At 39.1% G+C, this 21,726-nt stretch overlaps 1 protein-coding gene across 3 annotated transcripts in view; it reads left to right on the top strand.

Moving 5' to 3' along the window:
* The window catches only part of Wdr75 (WD repeat domain 75), a 31,852-nt gene extending 10,634 nt beyond the window's left edge, over window positions 1-21,218 (top strand). For all 3 annotated transcript variants that reach the window (XM_021250245.1, XM_013068338.2, XM_004872301.3), the window contains 15 exons: window positions 5,726-5,845; window positions 6,298-6,386; window positions 9,265-9,423; window positions 10,274-10,333; window positions 10,430-10,545; window positions 11,893-12,068; window positions 13,137-13,294; window positions 13,770-13,950; window positions 14,882-14,976; window positions 15,728-15,823; window positions 16,394-16,563; window positions 17,063-17,122; window positions 19,924-20,070; window positions 20,398-20,489; window positions 20,885-21,218. In XM_021250245.1, coding sequence (XP_021105904.1) covers window positions 5,726-5,845; window positions 6,298-6,386; window positions 9,265-9,423; window positions 10,274-10,333; window positions 10,430-10,545; window positions 11,893-12,068; window positions 13,137-13,294; window positions 13,770-13,950; window positions 14,882-14,976; window positions 15,728-15,823; window positions 16,394-16,563; window positions 17,063-17,122; window positions 19,924-20,070; window positions 20,398-20,489; window positions 20,885-21,089 — 1,924 coding nt within the window. In that variant the 3' untranslated portion in view covers window positions 21,090-21,218. The remainder of the gene's footprint in view (window positions 1-5,725; window positions 5,846-6,297; window positions 6,387-9,264; window positions 9,424-10,273; window positions 10,334-10,429; window positions 10,546-11,892; window positions 12,069-13,136; window positions 13,295-13,769; window positions 13,951-14,881; window positions 14,977-15,727; window positions 15,824-16,393; window positions 16,564-17,062; window positions 17,123-19,923; window positions 20,071-20,397; window positions 20,490-20,884) is intronic.
* The last annotated feature ends 508 nt before the right edge of the window (window positions 21,219-21,726 follow it).

Genomic DNA, 21,726 nt, shown 5'->3' with positions numbered 1-21,726 from the left:
ATTTCCAGGAGATGAAAATCTCCATTGAAAGTCTACACAGCAGAATGAGCCAAGGTGAGGACAGAATTTCAGATATAGAAGATAAGATTGCAATTAATGACCAGGAAAAGAAAAATTGCTTCAAAATTATAAGGGAACATGAGAAATCAATCCAGCAGCTGCTAGACGATGCAAAGAAGAATAACATAAGATTGATTGGAGTCAATGAAGAAACAGGAGAGAGTGGAGATGACATAAAAAATCTCTTCACAGAAATAAAGGCAGAAAACTTCCCAAGCAGGGGAAAAGAACTGGACATACAGATAAGTGAGGCATATAGGACTCCAAATAGCCTTGATCAAAAAATATCTGCACATAGTCATATAATTGTTAAGATTCCAGAAACACAACAGAAGAACAAAGTTCTCCAAGCAGTCAGAGAAAAGAAACAAATCACATACAAAGGAAAGCCCATCAGAATCACAGCAGACTTCTCAACACAAACCATTAAGGCAAGAAGAGCCTGGAGTGACATATTCCAAGCCCTAAAAGAAAACAGCCTCCAACCCAGATTGATGTACCCTGCAAAACTATCTTTCAAAATTCATGGAGAAATGAGATACTTATGACAAAGAGCACCTTAGGAACTTCGTGAATACCAAAGCAGCACTCCAAAGAATTTTACACAATGGCCTAGGAACAGACATTGAGGATCACAACCCCAGGAAGCAAAGCAGAATGAACCCATCTGGCATGACAAGAAATTAAATGTAAAGGGGGAGAACCCAACAAAAAGAAAAAGTCATGGCAATGACAAGTCAATACATTTCAGTTATAACCATCAATGTTAATGGTCTCAATTCACCAATCAAAAGAAACAGACTGGCGGAATGGGTCAAGAAGCAAAATCCAACAATATGCTGCATACAAGAAACACTTCATTCAAAAGGAAACTCATAGACTGAATGTTAAAGGGTGGAAAACAATACTCCATGTGACGGGAACCCGAAAAAAAGCAGGAGTAGCTATCCTCTTTGCAGATCAAGTAGATTTCAAACCAACACTGATGAAGAGAGATGAAGAAGGACACTACATCCTTGGAAAGGGAAGAATCCAAGAGGAAGAGATGACAATCATAAATATCTATGCACCACACACTAGTGCGCCCAACTATATAAAACAAATACGGACATGAAAAGTCATATATGCACTAATACAATTGTAGTGGGGGACCTCAACACCTCACTGTCACAAATAGATAGATCAACTAGACTAAAAATAAGTAATGAAATACTAGGACTCAGTCGAACTCTTGAACAAATGAACTTAACACATGTTTACAGAGTGTTCCACCCCACAAAATCAGAATACACATTCTTCTCAGCTGCACATGGGTCATTCTCCAAAATAGACCACATACTCACACATAGAACATGTTTAAGTAAGTGCAAAGGAACTGAAGTTATCCCCTGTATATTATCAGACCATAGTGTGATGAAATTGGAGATCCATAGCAAAAGAAACTCAAAAAATTTCATAAACATGTGGAAATTGAACAACACACTTCTGAATAACCAATGGGTCACAGAGGAAATTAAAGAAGAAATCAGACAGTTCCTTCAATTAAATGACAATGACAGTACAACATATCAGAATCTGTGGGACACAATGAAAGCATTCTTACAAGGGAAATTCATAGCAGTGAATATGCATATTAGGAAAACAGAACAAGCCAAATTAAACAACCTGATGCTGAACCTCAAGCTTCTAGACAAAGAAGAGCAGGACAAACCCAAAGCTCATACAAGGGAAGAAATTATAAAGATCAGAGGAGAAATCAATGCAGTGGAGACTAAGAGAATGATACAAAAAAATCAATGAAGCCAAGAGTTGGTTCTTCGAAAGAATCAACAAAATTGACAACCTCTTAGCCAACCTTATCAGAAAAAGGAAAGAAAAGGCCCAAATCTATGCATTAGGAATGAAAAGGGTGAAATGACAACAGACCTAGCAGAAATCCAGAGGGTCATCAATACCTGCTTCCAGAACCTATACACCAATAAGATGAACAACACAGAAGAAATGGACAGATTCCTAGATACGTATGAATTACCAAAGTTGAACGAAGAAGACCTAAAATTTCTAAACAACCCAATATCAATCAGTGAAATGGAAAATGTAATTAAAAACTTACCAACTAAGTAAAGCCCAGGTCCTGATGACTTCACTACTGAATTCTACAAAACATTTAGAGAGGAACTACTACCACTACTATTTAAACTCTTCAATGAAATTGAAAGGGAAACAATACTCCTGAATTCATTCCTGGAAGCAAGCATCACCTTGATCCCCAAAGCAGAGAGAGAACCAGCTAAAAAAGAGAACTATAGGCCATTCTCACTAATGAACATAGATGCAAAAATCCTTAATAAGATACTGGCAAATCTAATGCAGAAGATTATCAAGAAGATCATACACCCTGATCAAGTGAGATTCATCCCAGGGACGCAGGGATGGTTCAACATATGCAAATCAATCAATGTAACACACTCTATAAATAGAGCCAAGGAGAAAAACCATATGATTATCTCCATAGCCACAGAAAAAGCATTTGAAAAAATCCAACATTTTGTCAAATCCAACATTTGACGAAATCCATCAATCCATTTTTTGTAGGGTTTTTATCATAAAAACCCTACAAAAAGTTGGAATAGGTATTCTCTACCTCAAGCTGATAAAAGCCATCTATGAAAAACCAACAGCCACTATCATACTAAATGGTCAAAACTGAAATCCCTCACACTAAAATAAGGAACAAGACAAGGATGTCCATTATCACCACTCTTGTTCAGTATAGTTTTGGAAACATTAGCCACGGCAATTAGACAAGAGAAAGAAAAGGAATAAAGATAGGTAATGAAGAAGTCAAATTGTCTTTATTTGCAGATGACATGATACTCTACATAGAAGACCCCAAGAGCTCCACCAAAAGTCTTCTAGACTTACTAACCAAATTCAGTCAAGTAGCTGGTTACAAGGTCAACACACAAAAATCAATAGCTTTCCTCTACACCAATGACAGACTCACTGAGAGAGAAATAGGGCAAATAATTCCTTTCACAATAGCATCCAAAAAACTGAAATACCTAGGAATCAACCTAACAAAAGAAATCAAAGACCTCTTCTCTGAAAACTATAACACTCTGAAAAGAGAGATTGAAGATGATATCAGAAAATGGAAAGACATCCCCTGCTCCTGGGTAGGAAAGATTAATATAATGAAAATGGCCATACTTCCAAAACTGCTATATAGATTCAATGCAATTCCAATTGAGATCCCAGCAGCATACTTCATAGACCTTGAGAAAACAATCCAAAAATTCATTTGGAACAAGAAGAGACCCAGAATAGCAAAAGCAATTCTAGGTAACAGAGACATGGCAGGGGGTATCACAATCCCCAATTTGCAACTATACTACAAAGCTACTGTGATAAACAGCATGGTACTGGCAAAGAAACAGGCTTGAGGACCAGTGGAACAGATTAGAAGATGCAGAAACAATGGCAGACACACTCAGCCATCTCATCTTTGATAAAGGAGCCAAACACCCTCACTGGAGGAATGATAGCCTCTTTAATAAATGGTGCTGGAAGAATTGGGCTTCAACTTGCCAAAGATTAAAACTAGACCTATATCTCTCGCCATGCACTAAAATAAAATCGAAATGGATTAAAGATCTAAATATTAAAATAGAAACTCTGAACCAGTTGGAACAGAGGTTAGGTAGAACTCTTGAAGACATCGGTGTAGGAGAAGATTTTATCAACAAAACCTCAGTTGCCCATGAACTAGCACAAACAATCAACAAGTGGGATCTCTTTTTATTAAAAAGCTTCTGCAAAGCAAGAGAAACCACCAGCAGTATGAAGAGACAACCCACAATGTGGGAAAAAATCTTCACCTGCTCTTCCTCAGACAAAGGTCTACTATCTCGAATCTATAAAGAATTTAAAAAGATCAGACCTCCCAAATTTAAAGACCCAATCAAAAAATGGGCATCTGAAATGAACAGACATTTCTTGGACAAAGAAGTAGAAATAGCAAATAAATACATGAAAAAATGTTCAACATCACTGGTCATTCAAGAGATGCAAATGAAATCAATGCTGAGATTCCACCTCACTCCAGAAAGAATGGCTGCTATCATGAAATCAACCAGTAACAAATGCTGGCAGGGCTGTGGGGAAAGGAACCCTTCTCCATTTCTGGTGGGAGTGTAGACTGGTGCAACCACTATGGAAATCAGTATGGAGACACCTCAAAGAAGTAGGACTGGAAGTTCCATTTGACCCAGCTATTCCCCTGCTGAGGATCTTCCCCAAAGAATTAAAAGAATCATACCACAGTGATATTTTTCCACCCATGTTCATAGCAGCACAGTTTGTGATAGCTAAGACTTGGAAACAGCTCAAATGCCCATCAACTGGAGACTGGATCAAGAAAATGTGGTTTTTTAATAAAATGGATTACTACTCAGCCATAAAAAATGAGAAATTAGAGACATTTATAGCTAAATGGATGCACATTGAGGCGATACTCTTACGTGAAATAAATAGAACAAACATGTATAAATACCAAATAGTTTCTCTGGTATGAGAAACTGAAAGTGTAAATAAGGACTAAAATGTTTAATAGGTAAAGTGAACTAGGAAGAAAAGGCAAAGGGGAAGAAAGTGGGAGGGCTAGGGAAAGGAAAGAAGGGTATGGAATTAATATGAGAAAATGGAAAAATAGGAACAAAATCTTTGTAAATAGGACTGGAGGGGTTGAAGGGAGGGCTGGGCAAGGGTGAAAAATAAGAACCAAGAGAGACTATGTAAAGGTGCAAATTTCCAATGATGAATGTCATTATATTGTATACCTAAAATTCACCAATGATTAGAATGAATATGATAATGCAAAATAGGAAGAAAAGGTCCGAAGGGGTAGGGGTAGTGGGAGGGGCAGGCGAAAGGAAAGAAGGGAAAGGAAAAATGCTGAGAAATGGAAAAAATGGAAATAAAGTCTTTGTATATAGGGAAGGGTGGAGGGGGTGAAGGGAGGGCTAGGAATGGGGAAAAAATAAGAACCAAGATGCATTATGTAAAGGTACAATTCCCAATGAGAATGTAATTGTGTTGTATTCCTCAAATGTACCAATAAAAGAATTTAAGAAAAAAACCATTTGTTTTATGTGCAGTATAATAGGGAGCCTGACTTCTAGCCCAAAGATTAACAAATACTCAGCCTAAGAATAGGAAATAGTCTAGATATTATATCAAGTAGATTTATCCCTTTGAATTGATTCCTGTAGAGGTAATTAGGTAGTTGTCTCAGATATGGTTTGTGAGACTTAGCCATACCTCATATAGAAACTTAGGTTCAGTGAGAAATGTTAACAAGCTGTACCCAGGCCAAAAAAAATCACTACAAGAACTGTCTTTGTTACTTAAATGGATTGGCTTCCATAGCAAGTTGGCATGGTGGAATATCAGTCACATCAAGTTTATATTGTGTGCTAATATATGTTTGCAAAACAGATTGCTTGATTCTTCATCAAAAATTATTAAAAACTACATTTGTATTTATTGATTTCTGAGAACTCTCCAATCTTGATTGATAAGGCTTGGGATTCCCTTTTACTTAACTATATCCATACTTCCCAAGAGACTTTAATAATCTAGGGAATTTTATTTTTCATCCTAGGTATTCTTTATCATCATCAAAAAATAAGAAACATGCCAAGAACAATTTTACATGTGTAGCATGCCACCCAAAGGAAGACTGCATCGCATCCGGTCACATGGATGGCAAAATCCGTCTCTGGTCAGTGACACACAAAGCACAGAGGCCCCTTGATGCTGTTTTATATTAGTGCTGCGGAACACGCTGGCTCTGGGCGGAAGAAGGTCCATACTAGGGATAGAAACCCAGTGCTGGAAATAGGGAGTGGGCTTTGCTGACACCTTCATTTCTTTCACTCTTCGTTTCGTACTATTTTAGGGTTCCCAGCCTTAGGCTTTTAGGGAGGATGAGAAAGTCCATGCTGCCTGTAACCATTTCACTAAAGAGAACTTTTCTGTCAGCCTTTACCCAAAAATGGACGGTGATGACACTGAGTATCTAGTAGGGTGCCATAGGTGACAAGCTGTTTGTAGAAGTGACTGGGATTAGAAATTAAAGTGTACTTTTTTGCACATGACCAGAAAACTTGATATTATGACTTATTATATTTGACATGCCTTTACTTATATTAAGACTTTGGTTTTCTCCAATAGGAGAAATTTTGATGATGACAGAAAATACACTTACACATGTTTACATTGGCACCATGATATGGTTATGGATTTGGCTTTTTCAGTGACAGGTAAGTGCAGGTTTAATAATTAAAATTAAATTTTAAAGTATGTGGGTCACATGTTTTAATTTACTGCATTTCTAGTTTGAGAGATTTAAAATTGCATGGCCAAATGAATCGCAGCCACTTGTTTGTGACCCCAGTGTTTTGGACTTTGCTTAGCACAATACTGTATACGTCATGTTTTTCAAAGCCCTTTAGAGTTCCAAAGTAGACATTTATGATAAAGTCTTTTAACATAATGAGCTTATTTAAGCTACACTCCATTTGTCTAAATGTATGTCTGCATAGTGGCCCATCACTGTAGCTAAACTTTATCAGGTGCACATACATAACTACTATCAGGCTTAATCTCGGACCCTGTAAAATAGGTATCATTGATCTTCTTCCTACAGATGAAGGAAATGAGGCTTGGAGTTGACAACTGACTGGCCTAAGTTCACATGGCTAATAAGTGGGATTTGGGTCTGGATTAAAAGTTTGTGGTTTTAACTGACAGATACCTCATTTAGTAGTCACTATTTTAAATTAATTCAGATCTGTGTTCCATTCAAGTTGCGTAAGAGTGTGGCTGTAGTGAGTAAAAATGCCTCCTTGAAATTCTGCCTGCAACAGAAATGTGGAAAAGTTCATTTTATCTTTGACTTCCTTTAGCACCCTCACACCCACCCATGCATGTGGTGGAAATTATGTCCATATGTTGCACCTGAAAACTGAGAAGACACAAAAGTGACTTCCTTTCCAGGTCTTCCTGGAGTTTGACACCTGTACCAGGTGCTCTGACTGGATCCTTAGGTTTACTTGGGTTCAACTCACTGGAGCCCCAGGAAACAGAAGGTGACTTCCACCTACTTCAGCTTGGGGTCTGTGGAGCAGTCTGTGAGTGCAGGACAAACCCAGCCTCACACCGAGTAGTGAAACAGGAATGCTGTTGTGACCTGTGGGGACTGAGACTAGAAAGAGAATAGAGAGGAATTAACCCTGCAGACGAAAACCAGTCTTCTCGTTTATCTTCTCCATCCTCCTGTCACCCATGTCCCCAAACGCCAAGGAGTGTTGGTGTGCGCTGGTGTGCACATGCGTATGTGTCCACATGCTCCGGACAGTGTCTCTTCCCTTCTAACCCTTGCTCGTTTCTTCTTCAGTTCCTTTCTCTGCTGTGGCTTCTGCCCAAATCAGGGCAAGGACCAGTTGTAAACTTAGTAATGTACAATATGAGCTTCTTGTGACTGGATGCTGTTGTGACAGCTTGTCTGTGAAAGCCACTGACATTTAAGTAATGAAAGCCAGTCCTTTTGGTGGCTTATTTTTTGGCCAGGTAACAGCTTGTTCAAATTTTTCATTGAACCTAAGGATTAGGTATGGACAAACCTAATCAGTGATATCTTCTTTGATAAACTTATTTCCTTCCATTGGGTTTATACTCAGTAGGGGGACTACCAAGTCACACAGCAGTTCTGTTTTTAACTTTCTGATGAAACTCCACACTGGCTACATTAAAAGCTTCCTATCAGCCAGCAGGGTGTATTAATTTCCTTTTCTCCTCAACCTCAACAGCGTTTCTTTTCTTTTGTCTTTGATAATCGTAATTCTCACTGAAGTAAGGTACTTCAGATTTACATTTCCCTGATCATTAATGATACTGAACATTTTTTCATATATCTGTTGACCATTCTTCTGAGGAATAGCTATTCAGGTCAGTTCTTTTGCCCATTTTTCAATCTTGTGGTTTTGTTATTGAGTTGTTCCTTACATATTCTACCTGACTCTTTACCAGGTGTTTATGAATTATGATAAAAAAAATATGGTGAATGTTTAAGTTTTGTTTTTTAAATTTATTTACAGTAAGAAACACATTCCCATTAATCCCCTTCAAATACTCCCCCTCATGTTGAACATGTTGATGCCATTGTTCTTGCCACTTTCTGTATAACCTCTGGAAGTCCTACTTCATGAGTGCTTAGTTGCACTGTCATAGCTGCCTTGCTGTCCTCAATTGATTAAAAACTTTTACAGCAGTTTCTGTCAAATAATAACATTAAAATGAATCCTCATCCACCTTATTACTGCATCTGGCATGGTGTGACTTCCAAAGCTTTTCCCCAGAGTCAAAATGGCCATGAAAGGTACATGATGGGATGGATGTGTGTTCACAGTGAGGAGAGGATTTTGACAGGGATTAATGGCAATGTGTCTTTTACTGTAATAAATTGTTTTTATTTAAATATTCACTGTACTTTGTGATCATGCTTCATAGTTTGCAAATATTTTTCTCTATAGGTTGTTTAGTTCTGTGGACCATTTCCTCTATCACACAGTAGTGTGACTGTGGCTAGTAATGATGGACTGCATATTTCAAAAGAGCTAGAAGATTTTGAATATTTCACCACAAAGAAAAGCACTTGAGATGATAGCTATGCTAATTACTTTAATTTGATCATTACACAATGTATGCATGTATGGAAATTCCACACTGTACCCTATAAATTTGTACAGTTACTGTGTCAATTTAAAATAAATTAAGCCAGGTATGGTAGCACACACATGCAATCCCAGCACTCAGGAGGCTGAGACAGGAATTCAAGGCCAGCCTGGACTACTGCATGAAAACCTGTCTCAGAATGGCCAAAAAATAAAAGAAAAATGACTAGAAATAACAATAATGAATAAGACTTCAGTTACAAAAATATAAAGATACGGTGTATTTCTAAAGAGTGTATTTCTCTACAGTGCTAGGCAGAATAAAACTGTGAATTGTAGGGCTGGGGGTTTAGCTCAGTGGTTTCACTGCCTGCTGTGCAAGTGCAAGGACCCAAGTTCGATCCCCGGTACCAAAAAAAACCTGTGAATTGTGATTTTTCTCTGGTTTCTGTTTGGACGGGTGAAGGCGCCAGCCTGCTGAGCGGCGGGAGGGAGTGTGTGCTCGTGGAGTGGCGCGACTCAGTGGAGAAGAACAAGGAGTTCCTGCCACGATTAGGAGCCACTATCGAGCACATCTCGGTCTCCCCGGCTGGAGACTTGCTCTGTACTTCTCACTCTGATAACAGTAAGTCTGAATTACTCGTCGTGAGGAAGTAGAATTTGTAGGATGCCATGAATCAGCTTGCTTCTGTAGGAATGGAAAGTAAAGACCTAGAGCTAATTAAAAGTAGTGTGAGATTTATGAGCACTTTTTCCTTCTATTTCACCTCTTTTCTCCACACCTCTCTACCCCAAGATATCAGCTGAAGCCAACATTTTCAGAATGGCTTTTATGAAAATGAAGGGCTCCTGTGTTTGGCCATTGCTGTGCCATTTATATTTGCAGAATGGTTGGAAGTGGGATGGTGGGGAAGTACAGCGGGGCTTTGAAGTGGGCATTGCTGTAGACATGAACAGAAGCGTTCACAGAAGGGTACTGTGAGATTCTCTGGATAGAGCTATTCTGCTCCCTGTGGGAGTCTTGTGGCTTTGATAGAAATAGAGCCTGTCTCAGGTCCCCCAGGACTTTGCTCATCCTGCTCATGCTGCCCCAAGCCAGGCCTCTGGAAACCCAGTAGCTCACTGCTTCCTTTCCCTTCAGAACAGAACGCTGCTGTGAGCAGCCATTGTGGTATGACAACTTCAAAGTTAAACTATCTTTTATAAATACTACCGATAGCTAATTTCTCAGCACTAATGTATGAATCATATCCATAGTCAACAATTTGTAGAATTTAAAGATTTTAACAGGAAAGCTCCCATCTCTACACCTAATTTCTCAACTAAATCACAAAACGTAGGTCCTGATTTTCCAGTGACACTGTCAAGTTCTTTCTTATTTTGGCATATTTCAGGATGAAATAAATTCACCTGGAAATGAATTCACCTTGAAGTTTTGACTTGCTAATGTTTAAATACTTTTTTTTAACCCACAGAAATAATGGTAATTCACCGAAACCTTGATACATCAGCAGTAATTCAAGGCCTAGTAAAAGGTATTACACAATCTAGTAGGTTTGGAATTCATTATTGGAATTACACTATCAAAGTGTTTCTCTGACTTCAGCTATTGTTTGTCACTTCTTTTACAGATAGAAGTATCTTGACTGGTTTGATGATTGATCCAAGAACTAAAGCTTTAGTTTTAAATGGAAAGCCTGGTCACCTGCAGTTTTATTCTCTCCAGAGTGATAAGCAGTTATACAATGTAAGATTCTGATCCCTTAACTAGCCTTAAACCTAATGCAAGTTCTCTGCAGTCCCACTGGGGTCCCGTAATTTCTTTGGTAGCTTCTAACACGTGATCTGCCTGTCTACTTGAGCATAGTGTTATCTGTGTTACTTAGTTTATTAGTGAGAGAGAAATTCAGAGAATGCTGTTGGAATGACATGGGAGCCAAGCACACTTAACACTTGCTCTATTCTGTTTCGGGTTGCAGCCCACTAGCTGTCTCCCACATTTACGCATTTGAATGTTGAGGATAAGGAGTTAAGAATGTGTGGGTTGACCATACAAACCTGTGTCTGCCATGCAATGAGACAGCCGTGTTCACATACCAAAGACAAACTGCAGTGTAGGTTGAAGAGGAACACTTCTTACAATCCTGATAAATGCCCTGCCTTTTCCTTGTGCCTCACAGTGCTCTTGACAGACTTGTGTCATACTAACTATGACACTTTATCTCTTTCTGTCCTTTAAACCCCTCAAGAAGGAAGCCTGCTAACACTCCACATCTAGTACAATGCCTGGCATATTTCTTGGTGCACATAATACAAGTCGAGCATCCCTCATCTGAAAATCTGAAATCCAGAATGCTCCATAATCTGAAACTTTGTGAGCATTGATGTACACAGAAGGGAATTTCATACTTCACTTCCTGTGATGGGTTGTGTCACAGTGCAGGTGTGCTACAAGTATTGTGTAAAATTACCCTCAGCTGTGTGTATGTATAAGGTGCATGTGAAACAAGTGGATTTCTTGTTTAAACTTGGGTTTGATCCCCCGGAATACAACATATAAGCAGATTCCAAACTGCAGTAAAACCTGAAATCCTGAAGCACGCCCGTTCCCAAGCATTAAGTAGCCACTTTATGTACATAGTAAATACACAAGATTTTAAAAACAATCATAAAAAAAACACTGGCCTACATAGGCCGTTGCCTGTTTCCCCCCTTAAAGGTTGTAAATATTTCTACTCTCTTATTTCTAGTGACAAGAGAATTTAGCCTTGGGACTTTACATAGTTACTCTTTCTTTAGAGAAAGCACTATTATAGGTGAAAGGTTCTATTGACTCATACAGTAGGTCTTGGTCATCACTAATATATCAAGGCCATTGTAGAATAATCACTACCAAACTGATACTATACAATGTATTCCCCCTTTTTAATGGCAAATTTGATATCTATAGTAATAATTGATTCATTTTTCCTGTTACCTAAAAATCTACTACTTTTAGATTCTAAAAGTTATCTTGAACGTATTCAGTTATCCTTGAATGCTTTAACATTGTGCTTTCATTAATAAGCATTTTGAATTCTTTTTGACACATCAGTTAGATATTGTGCAGCAAGAATATATCAACGATTCCGGTTTGATCCAAATTGAGCTAACAAAGGCTGCATTTGGCTCTTTTGGAAACTGGCTGGCAACAGTGGAGCAACGGGAAGAAAAGGAATCTGAGCTTGAATTGCAAATGAAACTGTGGAAATACAATAAGAAAATACAAGGGTAATGTTACCTGGATGGCCACTTTGAATTTCAGATGATAAAATGTTTGAGTTCTTGTTTTATGACTGTAGTTGTCAGTCTTCAAGATTTTTCAGATTGATAAGTTTTAGACTTGAAGATATGGGGAAGATGTTATTCTTCTAACAAAGGCCTTCATTAGGCTTTCCGTATTGAGAAACCATTGAGGTCTTCCAAGTCATAATGTTATCTCATTGCATAGATAAACATGAAAACACTGCCGAGGACACAATCCCCAACTCTAGGCAAATCCAGAATTAGAACCCAAATGTTCCCTGGCTCTTCCATTAACATGCTGCCTTCCTTGGGAAAGTGGGAATATAGGTGTAGTGTACTTAGAACCCACTGGTTTCTCATGGCTTTAATAACTACTTCTCAGCTCCTTGCTGAATGCCAAAAACTAGGCCTAGTGCTTTCATGCCCATTATCTTACTTTTCAGAAGAACATTGTAAAATAAGCCTGTTGTCCACATGTTAAATTATGACGCTGAGCAATCCTGATAGTCCTAAGAGCTCAGTGGCAGCACATATTTCATTTATAGCATTGCCCTCCTAATCTGGGAAAAACTCTAGGAGGAGGTTGAGGTGACTAGAAATAGTAAATAGTAATCAGGGCAATTGGAATGGTTGTTTTCATTCCATATTTTCTTGCTAAGAGTAGGACCTTTCACAGGCATTCCATTTTTTGTCAAAAGTAGACAGACATCTGGGTTCTATGTAATTTCTCTGCAGAGTTTGGTACTTTCAAAAATGTTTGATGGGCCCTATTTTACATTTATTTTGTACCAGCAAGATTGCTGCTATACATAATGATCTCTGAATAAGAGATCAATATCTCTTATTAATATCTCAAATTACCAGTGATGTGTTAGAAATCTTCCCATCGTTAAAGGGAGAGCACTCAATCATTTGTAATTCTAGGATCTATCAGTTGCTCGTTCTTAAAGATGCTCTTGTCAAATGTACAATATGCAGTAAAGTCTTAGACCAATATGACGGCATATCATATTATTCTGATGTAAGAATAATGTGTGGATTCCTTTCTCCTAGGTTTGTCCTTAACACAAAGATTAGCATGCCACATGACGACCACATCACAGCTCTCTGTTTCTGTAATGCAGAAAGGTCTGAAACCCCCACTTTGGTTACAGCTGGCAAAGATGGTCATTTCAAAGTGTGGATATTAACAGATGATTCTGATATATACAGTAGGTGTTTTAAATAGATTGTGTTGAAATAGTCCATTGTTTTAAGAATTGATTATATTTAGCTCATGACATGTTGCCATTTGGAAAGGTCATTTTCTACCTTGTTAAATTCTATGAGATATTGCCTAATTTTAATAGATTTAAAAGATTACATTTTTACATGCCTTTTTTTTTTTTACAAAATCTGTACTTTTTAATTGGTATTCTAGATTAACAATATGCTGACTAATTGGAGGAAGGTACAGGGAAAGGGCTTCTGCCTTTAGTCCTTGATCAGCTCCACCAGGGGGCAATCAAGGCCTCCTGGAAGGACCTCCATTTCCAGTCTGTGGATACCTTGCAGCGTTTCTAACTTAGAGAAGTTTTGCTGGGCAGGTTGTTTTTGTTTCTTAACCCTTAGAGCTTGTCATATCCCTCTAATATTGTTTAATATTTATGCCACCTTTTAACATATGCCTTATATCTATCTCCACAGAAAAAGCTGTTGGCTGGACCTGTGACTTTGTCGGCAGCTATCACAAGTATCAGGCGACTGACTGTTGTTTCTCTGAAGATGGCTCTTTACTAGCAGTTAGTTTTGAAGAAATAGTTACCATATGGGATTCAGAAACCTGGGAACTTAAGTGTACATTTTGCCAAAGAGCTGGGAAAATAAGGTAGGTAAATTACTTAGTTATTATGTAGTGTTTTTAATTTATTAAATAAGATGTTAAACTTCAGTAATAATTCATGCTTTCCCCAAAGGTAGCCTTATAGGTAAGGGAAGTGAAGTGCTAGCCAAATGTCAGAGAGATAAGAAATTCTGAGTATGTAAACTGTGCCAACATTCCAGAATCAGGATTAACATGTACTTCTTCGTATGCAGATTTTTCTGTGCATTAAACACTTTCAAACATGTGCTGTGTAATAATAGATGCTGGGCAGAAGCCCTAGTAGATCCAAACTATGCTATTCTCTGTGTAAAAATGTTATTCCCAAACATCATTATTTTCTGGGGAGGGGAAGATAACAATATCTTCCAATATACTTCAGGTAACTGGGCATAGGGACAGAATGGCAGGTGGTTAATAAAATTGTCACTAGGGCTGGGGCTGTAGCTCAGTGGTAGAGCATTTGCCTGGCAGGCACGAGGCCCTGGGTTCACTCTGCAGCACAGCAAAAAGCAAAAGAAAGAAAGAAAATTGTCACTAATTCCCAGCATGTCTGATTCTAAATTTACTTTATAAAACTTTCTTCAAAATTCAGATTGCAAGCTTTTGTCTTCTAGGTAGAATATAAAATACGGTTTTTGTTAAGTGACTTTGTCATTTTATGTACATTTTCTGTTATGTGTTGATTGTTATCCTGCATGGCATATTAGAGAACTGATCATCTAATCTGTTTTCCTGAAGAAAAAAATGCTTACATAAACCTTTCCTTTTATATTCCTTAGTCCCTGTTTCCTTGGTGCAGGTATAAACAAAATGACAAATGTCTTTAAAAATCTGCATTGCCCAAGGCTAAAATAGTGTGTGGAAGCCAGAGTGCCTTCTTGTAACTAAATGTGCGAGGACTGATTGTTGCTGACTTCTTCTGGTTTTAACTTAGGCACCTTTGCTTCGGGAGATTAACGTGCTCGAAGTATCTTCTGGGTGCTACTGAAAATGGCATTCTCTGCTGTTGGAATCTGCTCAGTTGTGCATGTAAGATACTTTGTTATGCTCCACTGATTTAGCAAAACACATAGAGGAAGTTGTCATGAAATGTTGACATTTTAAAAACTAGAGGTCTTTCATAATTTCATGAATCTACTTAGACAATATATGATTCTTCACCTGATACAGACCACTGAAATTTAAAGTGGTAGCCTGTGATAGAGCACTTATAAACCACCTAGTTATTAGTAAATCAGCTTCCATTATACTATCTTTGCTTTTTCCCACTTCTTCACAGTGTGATTTTCTGTTGCCTTCCATATTTTTCCTCTGATTTGTAAGCATATTAACCCTGCAGTATAAACTTGACTGAAGTTAGCCACAGTCCCTCCTAACATGTGGATTCAGTGACATTTTACTCATTGGAGGGATGAAAGTTGTGGTGGTTGCTTAGTAACAGATGTGTGTTGTATTCTGTATGGTGACTGTGGTTGAAATATCACCCACATTTAGCCACAGCAGTAAAGCACTTGACCTGAGCTTCCATGAACAGTAACATTTTCACCCTTTGTACAAGTGCTGAAGGTCTATTTTGTTTTTGTTTCCTGTTCTTCACGTCAGTGCTTCTTCCCCAGATTATTTCAGTGTGACTCCATTGTTAGTTGGGAACATAAAATCCTCCCTAAGAATAATAGAATTGGTTGTCCCAAAAAGGATGAAGGATTCTCATCCTAAATAACAAGGCTGTAAGAGCTTCTGGCAAGCCTCTTTGAAGTGAATCATCTTTTCTCCCCCGCAGTGGAATGGAGTGCGAAGTTAAATGTTAGAGTGATGGAACCTGATCCACATTCAGAGAATGTTGTTGCAGTCTCTCGGTCTTCAGGGGGTTCAGACTGTAAGTAGGAACCATAGTTTGAAAGTTAAAGGAAATCTGATAGCCTGTGTTCTTTTTAACATAATTGGATCAAACTTGCTTTCAACTCTGCCATCCATTTGAAGCCATTGCCCTGAGGCCGTCCCCTTCCTTTCTGTCCCCATGTCTTGTAATGTGCACACCCACACCCAGTTCCAGGTGAGCTCCAGTGCATCCCTTATTTTTCCACAGGCCAATCCCTACTTGGTGTGAAAATTACAGTAGATATCTCACCCCTTTGATGCATTCCCAAATGCTGTGAGAAGCTTTAATTGGTCCTCCTCTGTACTTTTGGAACAATTTCCACATATTTCTTTCTGGTGCTTAAAATCAGTAATGTTTTGCTGACTGTCTTCTGCAGTAGCTCCTGGTGTCTGGAACAGGGCCCTTTCCTTTTTTGAGCTCAGTCTTCATTGCCAGCCTGCTTGGCTCACTAGATGGTATCGTGGGCTGAACCATTTACCCTGGGGAGTGAGACCCAGGATTTGTGTGGTCTGTCATTGTGGGGCTAGAACAGGCAAAATGTCACTATCTATCTGTTTTTCCTTCCAGTGTTTGTATTTAAACCTAGTGAGCCAAGACCTTTGTATATTCAGAAGAATATTTCCAGAGAAGAAGTCCAGTGGGGAGTGTTTGTTCCCCGAGATGTCCCTGACTCATTCACCTCAGAAGCTTACCAGTGGCTAAACAGATCCCAGTTTTACTTCCTAACAAAATCACAGGTAACTGCCACCCTCAAGAGGAGACCACTTGGTACATGTACTTGAAAGAGTAACATAGCCCATGACTAGTGCTATGAATTTATTTCTGGGTGAAGTAGTTCAGTTAAAGAACATTGAGTCCATTTAGCACAAGAAAGCAGAGGCAACAGAAGTACTTTAAATTGTATTTTAGCATGGTTCCTTTTGTTGTCGTTTTATTACTGAATTTGCCATTATAAAAAATGGTGGCTTGAGTTTGGGCTATCAGTTGAATTTTATCACTGTCACAAAGGTTATCAAAAACATTGTAAATAGGGCCAGGGATTTAGCTCAGTGGTGCCACCGCCTGCCTTGCAAGCACAAGGTCCTGAGTTCGATTCCCAGTACCAAAAAAAAAATTGTAAATCTTTTCTTTAGGCAGATGTGTATCAAAATGAAAAATGGACCTTATTTTTCAAGACCTTATTTAGATTTGCACTGCAGAATTTATCTTTCACCTCACCAATTGATCTCTTTTCAGAGCTTACTGACTTTCAGTACAAAGTCTCCTGAAGAGAAGCTCACACCAACTAGCAAACAGGTGCGTTCCCACCACCCACAGCGCCGGGCCAAATCGCCTCCCGCACGGGGACGCGGCTGGGAAGAACATGCCGCCTCCAGCCCTGAGATGGAGTTTCCAGACCTGCACGTAGAAACTGATGAGCCTCTTTTGAAGCCATAGTGCTCTTTTTAAGCTGGTTTAATTTACATTGTCAGTAATGTGTGATCGTGATTTAAAGTCACAACTGGCCTTTTATATCCATGGATTGAAATAGTCAACCCATCGTGGATTGAAAATACCCGGAAAAAAAACATGCCAAAGTATAAGAAAATAGGCAAGGGTGATATTGAAGTGCTATGCTATTTGATAGAAAAGGCCCAAGCACCCTCAAATTTTGGTATCACAGAGGGCTCTGGAACCGTATCCCATCGACACTGAGGGGCAGCTGCAGTATTGCAGGCTTCTTAGAAAAAATTTCTGCACCCACTGCCATGGCCCACAGTGACTTTCTCCCACCTCTTAGTTGGGGTTTTTAATTCAACATTGTATCTCTAAAAAACAAATTCATATTGCTAATTGAGAAATTCAGATTTAGGTTTCATCTGTTAACACTGATTGACTGAAGCTGTCAAAGCGTATGCCTTGGCATCCACATAGCACCACTCCTCACACATGCGTGGACTGCACTTCCCCTCCAGTCCCCTCATTTTCCCAAGAGAGATTAGTCTTAAGTTGGTCATGTCAGTGTTCACTGTCATAACCAAATAAATGCACACCCAAGCTGTGTAGTCACACAAATTGCTTTTCCTCTTGCGACCAACTTCGTTTTCTCTGGAGATAACATGCCTTTTTTCACTTACTCGTCACCTAATTGAGCCCCAGACTGACTCTTCAAGTTAGATAGGTTCTGTAAATCTTTCAGACCCTTAGGTGTCCCTTCAAGTCATGAAGAAGTATTTCAAAGGCCTCTGACTTGCTTCCGTCAGGACTGGTTGCTCTGTAAGTCTCCTTCACGGTAGTCTTCCAAGGGCCCAGTCACTGTCCTGCTGGGGTCGTTTCACCTCTACAAGGGCACAGAGCATTGCTTTTTCTTGGGCCACTTCCTTGCTTTTTAGTGAAGCACATTCCGCTGGTGCCTGGGAGGTAGACGCAAGACATCACATGTTTGGAAATGTTTTTGTTCTCTCCTGGATTGATTGGTCAGATACGGAGTTGTAAGTTAAAAGGCGTTTTCTCTCAGTACTTTAAAGGTATTGTTCTGTTATTTTACAGCCTCTTGGGTTACTAAAAGTCCTATACCATTTTTGTGCTTTGATCTTTTATCCTTGACTTATTTTCCTCTTAAAACTCACTGAATTTATTCAAGAATTTTTGTTGATCGCCTACTGCAGGGCAGGAACTATTTCTAGACCCATGGGATACCTTAATGAGCAAAACAGTCAAATCTCTAAACTGGAGGTGTTAGAGTCTACAGGAAGATACAGGCCTTAATGGGCTGGGGATTTAGCTCATTGGTTCTGCCGCCTGCCTCTCAAGCCTAAGGTCCTGAGTTCGATCCCTGATACCAAAAAAAAAAAGATACAAGCCCTAAATAGCAAGCATTGAATAAGTAAAATATGTAGTCTTTCAGGAGAGGATACGAATTAGGGTGGGGTAAGGGACGGAGTAAAAGGTAAGTGAGATTTCGTTTGGGATTTTTCATGGAGAAGTCTAAGTGGACCTTAATAGAAGGACGGACTTGCCTCTAAGTGAAGTGGGGAGCCTTGGACGGTTTTCAGAAAAGATCTAGGAAGGCATGAATTGCTCTCCCCCCATCATTTCTCTGTTCTTTTTATGGAACTTCTATTTTTCAGTGCTGGGCCTTTTAGAATGGTGCTATCATGCTATCATATTTTTTTCTCCTGTTTTCTGGGTGGCTTCCTCACCTTTTATCAGATGTTTTTCCCCCCTCTTGCCTAGTTTGTTTCCATCAGATTTTTGTTTTCAGTCTAGTTTGGTAACTAGCTTTCTTTGTATAGGTTTTGATCAGAGTCCAGTGGGTCTTAGCTGTCTGCTCTTACTTAAAAGTGGACACAGAAACTGTTTGGAAGATTGCCTGTGTGGAACCTCTCCCTGCGTGCTGAAGTGTTTTACCAAGACACTCTCCGGTGTCATTAGTTTTAGATCTTGGTCTCTTAGGCTGGTCAGATTGAGCATAGCCGTCTAAACTTTTGCCAGAAGGACTTAAACCTGGCTGCCAGTGTTCTGAGATGTCTCCTGCCTGAAGGACAGCCACCTTCAGGTGTGAAAACCATACTCCCACCTGCGTCTGATCTAAAACGCTTCTGTTTGTTCACCAGAGGACGTACTTGGAGCCCTGTGCTGGGCCCGAGGAAGAACTTGGGCTTCCCACATAGGTTTCCACCAGCCCATGTGGGTTTTTACCCCACCCTTCACCCTGAGGTGCCAGTTACTGAGCATTTGTAGCGTTCTGTGCTATCAATTGGGCTACTTCTTGGCCTTCTCCGCTCTTTATTAATCATCCTTCAACCTGCTCCATCCTTCCAACATGTTCCCCTGACGTGGCGAGTTTATGCCCTTTGAAAGCCTTCTGCTGTCATTTTTTGTAGAATAGGCAAAGAAGTGTGGCAGATTGGGTTCTGTCATCTAAATATCCATTGTTAGCTTTCCCCACAATAAGTGGGAGACTGGGTCTCAGTTGCTTCACCTACAAAATGAATCATTAACTAATTTCTCAAGTTCCTTCCATCCCACATGTTTTATGATTTTCTAGTACTTACTGAGTCAGAAGAGCTCACCCTTTTTATTGAGGTGATTTCCTTTTGTCTTAAATCCTACAGCTGCTAGCAGAAGAAAGTCTTCCAACAACCCCATTTTATTTCATACTGGGAAAGCACAGGCAACAACAGGATAAAAAACTAAATGAAACTTTAGAGAATGAACTGGTACAGCTACCTTTAACAGAGAACATACCTGCGATTAATGAGGTGAGTGAGTAGAGCAAACTATGTGAAGCAGATGAAATGCATTAATTTTTGAATAATTATTGGGGTGCTATGTAGCATTAATACCCAAACTAAGTAATTTAACCTTGTGACTTGGGGTTTTTTTGGCCTGGACCCGGGGTGATGGAAGAGAGAGTTTGCATAAATGTAGGAAAATAGAACATTTTTTCTTCAGTTTGGTTTTGCTACAGGGAAAGCCTTTTGTGTTAGATTCTTAGCACTTGCAATAAAAGTACTTACGACATGGATGAAACATGTTGTGCCAAAGAATAATCTTTCTAAATTGTACTGAATTCTCTTTCACTGCAGCTTCTTCACACGCCAGCCCACGTGCTGCCTTCTGCTTCTTTCCTCTGTTCCATGTTCATAAATTCCTTGTTGCTGTCTGCAGAGACCAAAAGGTAAAGCAGTTCTTCAAACATGTTTATTTTATTCTGTAGCCTGTACTGGGAAATAGGGTGGCTTATGTTATCCTTTATTAAGATACTCTTCCACTGTCTTCCCTGCATTTCAGTTTTAAAGTGTAGTAAAGGACATAGGATCAGTCAGTGAAACACATGGAAGATAACCCAGAAAAACTGTGCTTTGTGTGGGTGCTTACAGATGTGGTACATAAGTTGATATTAGAGTTTTTATAAATTCACCTCTTTTATAATCTACAATTTTTAAAGTGCATTCAAAACAGAATTTTTTGTTTACTTTTTCTGTATGATTATATTTCTACATATTCTTAAATTAGAACGTCATTCTCTAGAAATATTTTAACAGTGTTTGTTTTATTCTGTTACTGTTAAAGTGCTGAGGAAATTCCCAATGATGTCAATATGGAAGAAGAAAAAGAAAGTGATGATTCAGATGAAGAAAACAATTTTACGGAACACGTCCAGACTACAAATAACGCAGATTTGGAAGAAGACATTGTATATCAGTTGTCAAAATCTGAAGAAAAAGAACTGAGGAAATTCAGGAAAGTAGACTACAGCTGGATTGCTGCACTTTAGGCCTTGGAGACCGGGTGGCCTGGGGAGACTTGCACTTTGTGTTTTTGCTTGTTGATACCCAAAAAATATTTTTTTAATGTTATTTCTGTTCTTAAAATATTAAATGTTGACCAAAAAACTAGTAATACACTGCTGTGTGTGCATGGTGCTAAGTGGTTGCTGCGTGGTTCAGTTGTCCTGTCTATTTGTTACTTTAAATCACATCAGCCTCATAAAGTCAGTGATGCAGCAGAACCAAGACTGGAGCTCACGCAGCATATGTCCCGTTATCCGCAGGTCGGAAATGTGAAAATTGTGAAACTCAAAAGCTTAGCTGATGTTAACTTTGTAACCGAAAGGCATCTGGTAGCTGGAGATGACCTGAGCTCGTGGGAGGGGCTTCCAGGCTGATTCATTCCTGTTAATATAATTATCCCAGAGAAATTCGGAGGTAATTTAATTCTGTTGTGTTCCACTGACCATACTAAAGCTATTATGGGCTGCTTAAAAATCTCACAATTGCAAATTCAAATCGTCTGGCCCATGATTCCCATTGCTAAGTGGAAAACAATCCAAGTGCCCTTTTTTATATTATAGTGGTAAATTTGCTACATCTGAACTACTTAGCATTTTGCATTTTCCAGTTCCCTGATAAAAA

Source organism: Heterocephalus glaber, unplaced genomic scaffold (genome assembly GCF_053883595.1).
Source record: "Heterocephalus glaber isolate CG9 unplaced genomic scaffold, H.glaber_assembly_v1.0 deba00001058, whole genome shotgun sequence".
Taxonomy (NCBI): domain Eukaryota; kingdom Metazoa; phylum Chordata; class Mammalia; order Rodentia; family Bathyergidae; genus Heterocephalus; species Heterocephalus glaber.
Note: the sequence above shows the minus strand (reverse complement) of the source record. Positions and strands in the feature narration are given on the sequence as shown.